Source organism: Lithobates pipiens, unplaced genomic scaffold (genome assembly GCF_037356315.1).
Source record: "Lithobates pipiens isolate NorthernLeopardFrog02 unplaced genomic scaffold, aLitPip1_a1.2 Scaffold_3, whole genome shotgun sequence".
Taxonomy (NCBI): domain Eukaryota; kingdom Metazoa; phylum Chordata; class Amphibia; order Anura; family Ranidae; genus Lithobates; species Lithobates pipiens.
In genome coordinates, this window is record NW_027507790.1 from 39605066 (window position 1) to 39617833 (window position 12768).

The following is a 12768-nucleotide window of genomic DNA, read 5'->3' on the forward strand; positions in this document are numbered from 1 at the left end:
TCCAAGCAATTGTCATGTCATAAGCACAAATATCTTTCTGTTTTGAAGCCTATTGGTCTATTTCTGATGTTTTAGTTATACTTTAATGATCTTGTACCTGAGCACTTGAGTTTCTTACTTCCCATTGAAGGGGGCCTCTTTTGCTACTTAAAAAAAAAAAGGATTGAAATTAAATCTGCTAGTCTATCTAACACTCTCCTCCCTCGGACTGACAAGGCTGTTGTCCAAGTGCTCCTTCATTAAGAGTGGAGGCACTCTAAGCCCTTGTACACACGGTCGGAACTTCCGACAAAATAAAAACGTCGGATTTTGTTCCAAACTGGTGTTGCATACACACGGTCGGACAAAGTTGTCGGAAAATCCGATTGTTCGTAACGTGATGACGTTATTTCATTACGACTGGACTACGTTCAGGCTAGTAGCCAATAGATTTGGTCTAAGAATATGATCTGAGCATGTGTGGCACTTTGTCCGATCGAAATTCTGTACAAACAATCGGACAAAGTCCGATCGGATCATGTTGTCGGAAAATTTTTATATCCAGCTCTCAAACTTTGTTGGTCGGATATTCCGACGGAAACAGTCCGGTGGAGCCCACACACGGTCGGATTATCTGACAACACGGTCCGATCGGACATTTTCCATCGGAATGTCCGACTGTGTGTACAAGGGCTAATACAGGAGGTGTGTTACTGGCCAGATCACCAGATGAAAATAGAGGGGAAAAGCCTAAAAAAATAAATAAAAAATTACAGCCACCACATTGAATAATTGGTAAGCTGCAATATGTTATTTTGTTTGGTTTTAATACATCTTTAGGTGTTTTATTAAGCCTTTAAGTGAGGATTTTACATTTTTGTAAAATGCCTTAGCTGTAAGGTGGGAAAGTGGTAAGATCTAAAACTCTGGAAACATAAAGAAAGAAAGTATTTTCCACCAATAAGGAATGTTTATTAATTAAATCTGGAGTGACTCTTTCAGTTCTATCCTTCTGGCATTGATATTAAACCTTCTATGTTTCTATGACTTGCATTCATCATATGTGTTTCTTGCATGTCTACATTGAAGAAGAACTTAAACTTCAAATAAAGGCAGCACCTTATGACTCGTGCAGAATCCCATGTGAATTTGTTTATTTTAATGTGTGACAAGTTTTGTGAATATTCATAATCAATATCTGAAAATCTACAAAACATTCACATAGAAACAGTTCAGTGTGTGCACCCTGCGTAGACATGTGAACCCCATGAGTCCAGAAGGCAGTGCACAGTTTTGAGCTCAACGAAGAGGATATCATTAGAGAAAAGTCTGCATCTTTTCTCATTGTCTGCTATTTTCCACTCTGATCCTCTCTTAAAACTATACAGCTTATGGTGTCCACAACATGTGTAAACACAGCTTCTTCTCAGGTGTTTCAGTACTTTTTTGGGGAGTTTTCCATATTCATGCATATGGTGCTTTTGCATGAATTTCCCACATATGTAAAGCACTACCCTTTCCCAGATGTATTAAGTGCTATCGCTTTTACTTCCCTTCACTTCCCATTGCCTGCTGTTCCACCTCAGGCTCCACAAGAGATGAGGCAAAAGCTGACTGCACAATTTGGAAACCAAATGACTCCAAAAGAGACATATTCTGCTGTGGGGAGAAAGGAGAGGCCAATGCTGACCCCAGTGCTGGCCCAAGGGAGGCACTAAGAGTGGAGCCAAGAGAAGGACCAAGAGCAGGGCCTAATGCAGGACCTAGGGCAGGGCCTAGTGCAGGACCTAAGGTAGCCCCCAAATCTCCAAGTGGTGTCCCCATTGGCCTGGCATGAACTTTCTGTATGTGCTTGTTGAGATAGGCCTTTGATCGGAAAAAGCTTCCACACTCTGAACATGGATAGCGCTTCTCTGCCTCTCCCTCAATTTTCTTGGGAATAACCAAGTCACATGCAACATATGATCCATTAGAATTTGGCTTCTCAGGGGACTTGAGGTCGCTCCCATCAGACAGGTCACCATATGAGTCAGAACTCTCCTGTTCTCCATGCTGGCATTTCTCCCCCTCTGTAAAGCAAGAGTACAAAAAAACATGTTTAGTTTCCTTCAAATTCCCCTAAAAATTCAGTGTCTTATTGCATGCAGAACACTGCCCAGTTTCTGTATTAGAGAATGGTCACATTGTAGCATTCATTTTTGTCATTGCTCACTCATATTGAATACTGCAGACAAACAAAAATAAATTTCACAGCCAAATAGACCATTCTAGAGCTTAACATGCACTACCTTTAACTCCCAGTGTTTTCTCCTCGGTCAGCATAGAAAAGGTTTTTCTAATGTAAGATTAGCAATACACAAACGGTAAGTAAACAAAGTCTGGATGGCCTGCTTGTAAGAAATTGTTTCTTTTGTATCTATCTCTAAGAGAACATGTGATGTTTGATCTAAAGCAGGGGTAGGGAACCTCGGCTACAAATCCCATCATGCCTCTGCCTCTAGGAGTCATGCCTGTGATTGTTAGGGTCTTGCAATGTCTCATGGTACTTGTAGTTTCAAAACAGCTGTAGAGCAAAGGTTCCCTACCCCTGATCTAAAGGATTAGTATGACTAAATATTTGGTTAAGGATTTCCTTATTTTAATGAGACTAAGGGGCATATTTATAAAGACATGCGCTGAAGTCATACATCATATTTACCGTTTATTTAGAAACTGTTTTATATTCATTTGCATGCAAATATATTATTAAACAGTACAGTAAGAATTGCACCCAGTATAACTTGAGGTTACAATTCAGTAAATTACTTCTTTCGAACACAAATCTTTCTCAAAGAATAAAAAGTAATATGTAAATCTATTTAAGAGAGACAGAAAGGTAGGCAAGATATTACACAGAAGAAAATTTGTGTTTACTTGCAGTCCAAATGCATTAATGCTATGCAGGTGACATTAAAGAAAAAAGCTTCTGGTAGTTTACCATTATTATATTATTTTAAAAGCTCTATTCTCCATATAATGGGTGGTTTGAGTCGCCTGCACACTCGCCAGATCAAGTAACATCTAAAACAGTAACAGTATGTTCCTCAATAGAGAATGGTGCTTTCTGTTCTAAAGTGGCAATTGAATATATTTTTCAATAAAAATACAATCTTGACCATTGAAACTTAAGGTCAGTAGTACTCATTTCTTTTTTTAACCACTTGCCGACCAGCCACAGTATATATACTGCAGCAGGTCGGTTCTATTGTGCAAAGCAACGTACCTGTATGTCGCTTCGTGTAATAGATACAGGGGGCACGCGCGTGGCCAGAGGCCCGCAATGTTCCGCCGCCCACCCACGATCGCTCCCCACAGTAGCAAAACAGGGTTCTGCGTATGTAAACAAGGCAGATCCCCATTCTGACAGGAGATTAGAGAGAGATATGCTGTTCCTAGTGATCAGGACCATCGATATCTCTCAACTCCCAATGAGCCCATCCCCCTAAAAGTTAGAAAGCACTTCCCTAGGGAACACTTAACACTTTGATCACCACTAGTGTTAACCCCTTCCCTGCCAGTGCCATTTATACAGTAATCAGTGCATTTTTATAGCACTGATCACTGCATTGGTGTCACTGGTCACCAAAAAGTGTCACTTAGTGTCAGATTTGTCTGCCGCAATTCTGCAAAAAAATTGAAGATCGCTGCTATTACTAGTAAAAGCAATAAAAAAATTAAAAGTGCCTAAATCTTTCCCCTATGTTGTAGATGCTACAACTTTTACACAATATACGATTATTGGGATTTTGTTTTAACAAAAATATGTAGAATAATACATATTGGCCTAAACTGATGACATTTTTTTTTTTTTTTACATTTCTTAGCAAAAAGTAAAAAAAAGTATATATTTTTTTCAAAATTGTCGCTTTTTTTTATTTATAGTGCAAAAGATAAAAAACACAGAGGTGATCAAATACCACCAAAAGAAAGCTCCATTTGTGGGGAAAAAAAGGACATCAATTTTATTTGGGTACAGCGCCACACGCCTGCGCAATTGTCGGTTAAAATAACGCAGTGCCGTATCGCAAAAAATGGCCTGGTCATTAAGGGAGTAAATCCTTCTAAGGCTGAAGTGGTTAACTAAAAAAAGGGTTAAAAGAAAAAACAAATATACAATCCTTTGTATACAACCTGGTATCCCCAAGGCAAGGGATCAACAAGCGTGCATTATGGGGAGCTTTGCCCCTCTTACAGAACAACTCCAGCCACAATTCTAATTTTAGATTTGGATAGAGTAGAGAAGAGTTAAAATTTGTATCAGGTTCTATTTGTGACTTAATTGGGATTTTCCCACACTTCATACTTCTGCGATTACAGGAAATAGGAGGTGTGTGCATCACCAGGACAAGAAAGCTATAAAAACATTGTCAAAATGAAACTCTTCCTAACCCTACTAAAATTGTTTTTATTTTCTTTGTGCCTTTGAAAAGATCTTGTATAACTTTCTTAACCTCCCTGGCAGTATTATTATGTCAGATTTTTGAATCTCAAAGCGGTACAATGTTTTGCATAGAAATTATGAGTTTTACATTGTAGGCCTGTAATTCTTAGTAATAACACACTTAAATCTGTCCAAACAAGAGTCTAGTAGACATCTCAGGTATGATGAAGTTTGAAACAGGAAATCATAAATTATAATATAATAAATAACTATAAATAATTATAAAAAATAATAATAAAATAATAATACAATTTATTTCCCCACGATTCACTATCGCTCAATTCTGCAAGTGTTCTAATTTACTATCATTTTTTCTAGGCGGTCTAAAACTGCTTTTGACTTAAAGGGACACTTTTTGGTTGCCATGGACAATCTTGTTTCCAGGTAGAAAGAACAGAATATATAATATAAAAGTGCATGCAGGGCACTGGACAAAAGGGATGTGAAATGATTTGCTACAGTAATGTAATCAGTGTACTGTATGTGTTATGACTCTTGTGGGGAAGGGAGCCTGGCACACAGAGCATCGGGCGGAGGACACAGCCCGCAGACACAGCGGGGGGGACATTGCAGTATCGTGGTGACAAGGTAAGTAACCTGGGCCAGGATTTTGCTATTCAATTCCGAGTGTGGCTCAGGGTTACCGCTAACGGTACTGAAATTTAACCCAGAGCCACACTTGAGATTACTATCAGGGAGGTTAAAGGGACTGAAGAGAAATCTCCCCAGTGTAGATACGGATGGCAAAGCTCTCTAACTCTTTCCTGCTCTGTTCAAAACAAAATAAATATTTTGAATGGAGTTGGGTTTAAAGTGATATTAAAGGCTTTCTTTAAAAATACATAAATAAATAAATACATAACATGTCATACTCACCTGCTCTGTGCAGCGGTTTTGCCTCAGAGCAGCCCCAATCCTCCTCTTATCGGTTCCCTCGTCGGCTCCTCCCTCCTGCCCTCAGAGCAAGCAGCTTGCAATGGGGGCTCCCAAGCCGCAGCTCTGTGTGTCCATTCACGGCTTGGCCTCAACTCCTCTCTCCTCATTGACTCACTGGCTGTGATGCTAATGGCTCCTGCTGCTGTCTCAGCAAATGAGGGAGAGTCTTCTGATACATGCGGCTCTCGTGCTCATCGCTCGATCGAGATGGGGCTCAGTTAAGTATTGGGGGGGGTGGCTGCTGCACAGAGGAGGTTTTTTACCTTCATGCATAGGTATGAATGTATGAAACCTTGAGCCTTTAGAGACACTTTAAGAGCACTTTTGTTTGATACTGTTAAACACTGTTTGAACCCCCTAGGAGGCACTAGTGTTGGGGCCAGTAGTGTGTTACAACCCCTCCCCGGTGCACTTGCCTTCAGAGCCCTCTCTTCTCACCAGTTTGTGTCAGTATGTAAACAGTAAAAACAAAAACAAAAAAAAGCACAAAAATGTTAGTAATTTACTGAAAGTACCATCTTATCAGTTCGTCAGAGAAAGGGCGACAACCTACTTGCATATTGCCCCATGCTGACATGTTGTCCTGTGCGTTAGGGCTGCTGAAGTTTACTGAGCTGGAGCTCAAACTTGTCTAAGCACTCCCCCAATGATAAAGGGTATCCATATTGGTATCTGCATGAGAGAGAGCTTAATGCTTACTACCCACTTGTCATGGGGATACCAAACTCTTGTCATGGGGGATACCAACCTATTTGGCTGTAATTTGACGATTTGCTATGACTTTTATAAATATGCCCCATAATTGATAAATGTCACACTAGTTTATATTTTCCCTTCCTATGGACCAATCAATGCTACTAAAGCAAACAATTTAAATATGGAAGAGCAAACCTTTAAAATGTGAAAGTCATGAAAGATGACTATATAGTGAACAATGTGATAATGACTTAAAATATGGTTTGTGTAATGCATATTCTCCTATGTAACATAATGTTTAAATGCTACCATGGTTTGAATGCCAACAGGCTATGTAATATTTAAATAAATAATATATAAGACAGGCTATTTGATATATAAATTAGATTGGACTGAAACAAAACTATATCTCTCTTCTATAGCCTGTAGGTAAACCTTTTTGTCTTATAAAAGGGTTATTCAATAAAGCGAACAGAGTGCAGAAAGCCACAGCAACCAGAGTTCATCTTTCAGCATTATGACATTATAAAACTAAAATTTGAATGGTTGCTACAGGACTCATGTGTTTATTTTTTGAGCTTCTTTACTGAATAAACCTTTTAACATCTTTTACCATCCAAAGTCCAAAGCCTTTATCTACATAACCTATTTGGGAGTTCCATGTATGTATATGGTAAACTTTCTCTGGCTCTGTCACCTGAACTTAGTGAACTTTAGAGAATTAGGGTCCATGCACACTGAGCTTGAAAAACGCTGCTTCTACAGGAGTTTTGTGTTTTGCATGTAGAAGCAGCTCAATGTTATACTATCGGGTTATTAACTAAAACCGCATTTTGCAAAATCTGATGCAGCTCTGCATAGAAACGAATCAGCTTCCAGGTTTTATTGTCAAAGCTTCATTTAAGAAAGATGAAGTTAGAAGCTGATTGGCTACCATGCACAGCAGCACCAGATTCTGAGTGCATCAGTTTTACTAAATCCCCCCCCCCCTGTGCATAAGGACGTTTAGAGGCATATCCTAGGCTCAGTGCTTAGAGGAAGGGAAAAAACCCTCCTGGATTGTGTTTTTGAGAGGAGTTTCTGGCAGAAGAAAATGCTAAACACTTGTTTAAAAAAGCTCTATATGAACCAAGGGAACTGGCATTTTTTTAAGCCCAGTGTGCATAGACCCTTAGGCATATAATGTTTTTGTCTGTATGCATTCCTGGTCCATGATTTATTATCACCCTTGAAGGGAAACTCCACATTCACTTAGATATAAGTGATATAACCTATATCACTGATACACAACTTATTTCGTAATTTTTGGAATTGAATATTACCTCTGAATTTCATTTTGCAGCCAGCTATTCGTTTGTGAAACTGACCACAGTGTTTGAGTTAAAATTTCAAGCATCTCCAGCATTGATAGTCAATGCCGGATTAAACTATGTGGAGGCCCCTAGACAGTCAAAACCTTGGGGCTCCCCCTTGAAGATTTCTGGGGGTTTCTTGTGCGTGTGCTCTAGTGGGATAACATTGATCTAAGTAGTGTACATGTTGACCAACATTACTGTACATTACACGTACTTAGGTTACACCAAAATTACATTACATTAATACAGTATTTTCTCTATAATGTATAGAGAACTCTATAAAGAATCTTAATTTCTTTGAGCTGATTCATGTTTTACTATCTTTTGTAAACAAATTAGGAAAGCTTTATTGTAATTATCTTTCAAGATCAAATCATTATTAATTTTATCTGTTTGTCGCAGGGCCCTTAAACAGCGTGGGGCCCATAGCCCGATGCCTACGCTGCCTATCTGGTAATTCGGCACTGTTGATAGTTGTAAATACAGCAGGTAAACCCTCCTATTTACTCATCAATTTAAATGCATTGATCTGTTATGTAATCATAGAAGAAAGACAGATAGAATATGTAATATTACTTTTTTTTTTTTATTCTTGCAATATATATATTGACTTGGAGTGTTTGTTTTTTTTCTCAGCAAAAGTGGAGTTTCCCTTTAACATCCTGTCTTACTTGTGTGGGTAATGTACAGCTAACACCCCTCCTATTTCCGACTTGCGCCCCCCTCTGCACGGACAGCCGGCTGTGCAACGCTTGCCTTTCACGCCACAGGTCCGGACACATTGGAACAGTGCTGCACCATTTGGGGTGGATTCCGGCCGGTGAGGGCCCGCACTGAGGAGGGCGCCGTGATGTGTTTTTACGTGGACTTTTAAGTAAGAGGCAGAGGAGAAACCTAAACAAGATAAAAGCAAATGAGACGCTGCCACACACAAACCTCTGACTCCTTAATAGCTATATCATTAGCTCCATACATGTACATTTTTCCTGATCCTGGAATCATCACACAAATCCTCACAAATTGCTCACACAACACACATTCCATGATTATTTACTCACAACCAACAACAGCATTCTAACATTCACATTACACTATAATTTTCCAGGGCACGCTGCTCAATCACTGATCAACAACCCATTGAAGTGCTGAACAAACTTGTGCAAGTGCGCATTGATGTCTCCCTTCTCTGCTTCCTTATACACATGTGGTTGTTTATGACAAGGATAATGAAGCACATAAAAAGTTTTACAAAGAATCAGCACCAGTAAATTGTACATACATGTATATTGTAGGTGTGTTGTATACGCTAGTCTATATACATATACAGTATCTCACAAAAGTGAGTACACCCCTCACATTTTTGTAAATATTTTATTATATCTTTTCATGAGACAACACTGAAGAAATGACACTTTGCTATAATGTAAAGTAGCGAGTGTACAGCTTGTATAACAGAGTAAATTTGCTGTCCCCTAAAAATAACCCAACGCACAGCCATTAATGTCTAAACCGTTGTCAACAAAAGTTAGTACACCCCTACATGAAAATGGCCAAACTGGGCCAAATTAGCCATTTTCCCTCCCCGGTGTCATGTGAATCACTAGTGTTAGAAGGTCTCAGGAGTGAATGGGGAGTAGGTGTGTTAAATTTGGTGTTATCGCTCTCACTCATATTGGTCACTGGAAGTTCAACATGGCACCTCATGGCAAAGAACTCTCTGAGGATCTGAAAAAAAAGCATTGTTTCTCTGCATAATGTTGGCCTAGGCTATAATAAGATTGCCAAGACCCTGAAATTGAGCTGCAGCACAGTGGCCAAGACCATACAGCAGTTTTACAGGATAGGTTCCACTAGGAACAGGCCTCGCCATAATTGACCAAAGAAGTTGAGTGTATGTGCTCAGCGTCATATCCAGAGGTTGTCTTTGGGAAATAGACATATGAGTGCTGTCAGCATTGCTGCAGAGAGTGAAGTGGTGGGGGGTCAGCCTGTCAGGGCTCAGACCATACGCGGCACACTGCATCAAATTGGTCTGCATGGCTGTCATACCAGAAGGAAGCCTCTTCCAAAAGATGATTCACAAGAAAGCCTGCAAACAGTTTGCTGAAGACAAGCAGACTATGGACATGGATTACTGAGATGTCCTGTGGTCTGATGAGACCAAGATAAACTTATTTGGTTTTGTCAGATGGTGGCAAATGTGTGTGGCGGCAAGCAGGTGAGGAGTACAAAGACAAGTGTGTCTTGCCTACAGTCAAGCATGGTGGGGGAGCCCTTATTGCCTCACAGAAGAAGTAATTCGGATTAAAAATATATCAGGCTAAGCAAGAAAGCAGCGGTGATGTTGTGGCGCCTGTAGGGGGTGTAAGGCGGATGTTGTGATTTCCTAATGCCTGTTTTAACATTGCTCTTGTAAGTAGTTTTTAATAAACCCCCCTTTTTAATAATTTGGATGCTGCGCAATGAGTTTTTTATTCTTTTTTCATTGATATATCGCATGACTGGTTAGAAGTTTTCTATAGATAGCTATGGTGAATTCTATCAGTGATATCCACAAGGTGACTGATCAGATTTTCTGCAGATTTTTTCCTTCAGATTTACCAAAACCATATAAAATGAGGTCAAACCTTAGGAGTTTCAATGTGTATGCAATCAGGCAGGCCCTTGCACTACATGGTTTTGGTAAATTTGAAGACAAAAAATCAACAGAAAATCCGATAGTGTGTATGGGGCTTTAGAGGATATATTTCCCCTTATTTCCTATGGAGAGCACTGGGTGTTGCACAAATTAAGAACTGGAGGACATCTGCACTTGATTGTGAATCACTTTCTATGGACTCTATGGACACTTACTAATAATTAGTTTTATTAATTTATTTTTATTTTTTTACTGATGTTGTCACTTATTAAGTCATTCATAGTAATTTATGCATAAGGATATAACAGCACAACGCATTTTTATTTAAATGGTGGTGGAAGTGTCATGGTCTGGGGCTGCATGAGTGCTGCCGGCACTGGGGGGCTACAGCTCATTGAGGGAACCATGAATGCCAACATGTACTGTGACATACTGAATAAGAGCATGATCCCCTCCCTTCGGAGACTGGGCTGCAGGACAGTATTCCAACATGAAAAACGACCCCAAACATACCTCCAAGACGACCACTGCCTTGCTAAAGAAGCTGAGGGTAAAGGTGATGGACTGACAAAGCATGTCTCCAGACCTAAACCCTATTGAGCATTTGTGGGGCATCCTCAAACGGAAGGTGGTGAAGTGTGAGGTCTCTAACATCCCCTATCTCTGTGATGTCCTCAATATTGACACTTTGGGCCCAATTTGGACATTTTCACTTAGGGGTGTACACACTTTTGTTGCCAGTGGTTTAGAAATTAAAGGCTGTGTGGTTATTTTGATGGGACAGCAAATTTACACTGTTATACAAGCTGTACACTCACTACTTTACATTGTAGCAAAGTGTAATTTCTTTAGTAGTCACATGAAAAGATATAATAAAATCTGAGGGTGTACTAACTTTTGTGAGATAGTGTGTGTGTGTGTGTGTGTGTGTATATATATATATATATATATATATATATATATATATATATATATATATATATATATATATACATGCTGTCTCTTATTGAAACCTGGGATGGAACCATGAAGGGAAATAGGGAGGAAAGCAGTCACTTTTTTTTTTAGGACACTGTGTGTAAACTTCAGCTTGAGATAGAAGCTGTGTAGAGGGGCTAAGAATCTCAGAAAACATGTTAAAAGGTGACTAAAGCTCCATCTGCTGGCTGAAAAGAATACAACATATAAATATGCATATGTAAGATAATAATGTACATGGGAGTTATGACCTGCCATAATGAACCCCCTTTGCCTGTGAATTTACATTGAAATAAACATGTAAGGTTCTATTGGTCGAATCATATACCGTGCAAAGCAGCCCTACACTGAGTGCATGAGTTTAATTCTGATTATTGATATTAAATTCTGTATTTTGCTATAATTTGTTTAGGCATGTACAGTTATCATAAGACTCCGAGACTGGTCGCTGCTACTGTTATTTGAAATAATTTGTTATATTGCATATGTATACAATGAAATTACTAAACAGATATGTTTATTATTTGGTTGGTGTGGCTCTGGTTTCCTAATGTCCTTGAGCTTTGTGTGATTTTACATAACAAAAAGTGATTTGTGGCCACCTATTACTAAGAGTGAATAATGGCTCTCTGGGGCGGTGCTATGGTCTCACAGGGGCCTTATTATTGTAAGGATGTGAAATGTCTGGAGTCATTAGCAATAGACTTTTCTGGAATATATCTGCTTAGTATGTCTATGTTTACTCTTGAGTTTTATCCCATCAATATGCTGTTCACCTCTTTGTTTTTCAATGTAAAAGTGATTTGTGGCTGTGAGGAAATAACTGCAACCTGTAGCACTACTCATACAAGAAGTCTGTTGAATATCACTGGCTTGCTCTGTCCCCAGATACTGCTGCTGCCCAGCCATATACTAGGGCCCATCTATCAGTAAATAAACAGGGCTCCCCAATATTTGTGATGCAGGCACCAACTTGTGTTTGCTTTATGTATGATGCTTCCAGCTCTGATGGGTAATGTCTTGTGTTAAAATGCAAATGCCTCCAGGGGGATAGTCAGTGTGCCCAATATTTGGAAGCAAGGCAGGCACCACATATCTGGTCAGATGTCAAATACAGGACCCCCACAGTGCCTATGAGAGGCATCAATTCACTTCATTAAATCTCATAGATGTGAACATCTCCTGTTTGGAGACTGTCAGCCTATCTTGAATATATTTGCATGTTGTTCTGTGGAATGACTGTATTTTCGGGAAGATTTTGATAGAAATTCTACCATCATTCACCATTACCATTAATAGAATTTAGTCATTACACATATGTCTTAAATTGGGATGGATGCAAAATTTACAGCATTGGGATTGTATTTTTTTTTAGTTGAACTAAATGGACTGGTGTTTTTCTTCAACCTAACTATGTAACTATGTAATGTATGCACTGTGGATGTATCGTAGAGCATGAAGCGTTGTTCAAATCTCACATTAATATGATGGCAGTATATTTTTTTACAGTTCTAAATTGCCATATACAGTATATTGTCAAAAGTATTGGGACACCTGCTTTTACACGCATATGAACTTTAATGGCATCCCAGTCTGTAGAGTTTACTATTGAGTTGGCCCACCCTTTGCGTCTATAACAGCTTCAACTCTTCTAGGAAGGCTGTCTAAAAAGTTGAAGAGTGTGTCTATGGGAATGTTTGACCATT

At 39.3% G+C, this 12768-nt stretch overlaps 1 protein-coding gene across 6 annotated transcripts in view; it reads right to left on the bottom strand.

Moving 5' to 3' along the window:
* Nucleotides 1–319: 319 nt before the first annotated feature.
* Nucleotides 320–12768, bottom strand: part of PATZ1 (POZ/BTB and AT hook containing zinc finger 1) — a 44001-nt gene continuing 31552 nt past the window's right edge. For 3 of the 6 annotated variants that reach the window (XM_077461489.1, XM_077461490.1, XM_077461491.1), the window contains 2 exons: nucleotides 8203–8340; nucleotides 320–2048 (listed from right to left, as the gene is read on the bottom strand). In XM_077461489.1, the coding sequence (XP_077317615.1) occupies nucleotides 1525–2048; nucleotides 8203–8340 (662 nt within the window). In that variant the 3' untranslated portion in view covers nucleotides 320–1524. Of the gene's footprint in view, nucleotides 2049–8117; nucleotides 8341–12768 lie in introns of all 6 variants that reach the window. The other 3 variants (XM_077461492.1, XM_077461494.1, XM_077461495.1) reach the window with 2 other exon arrangements.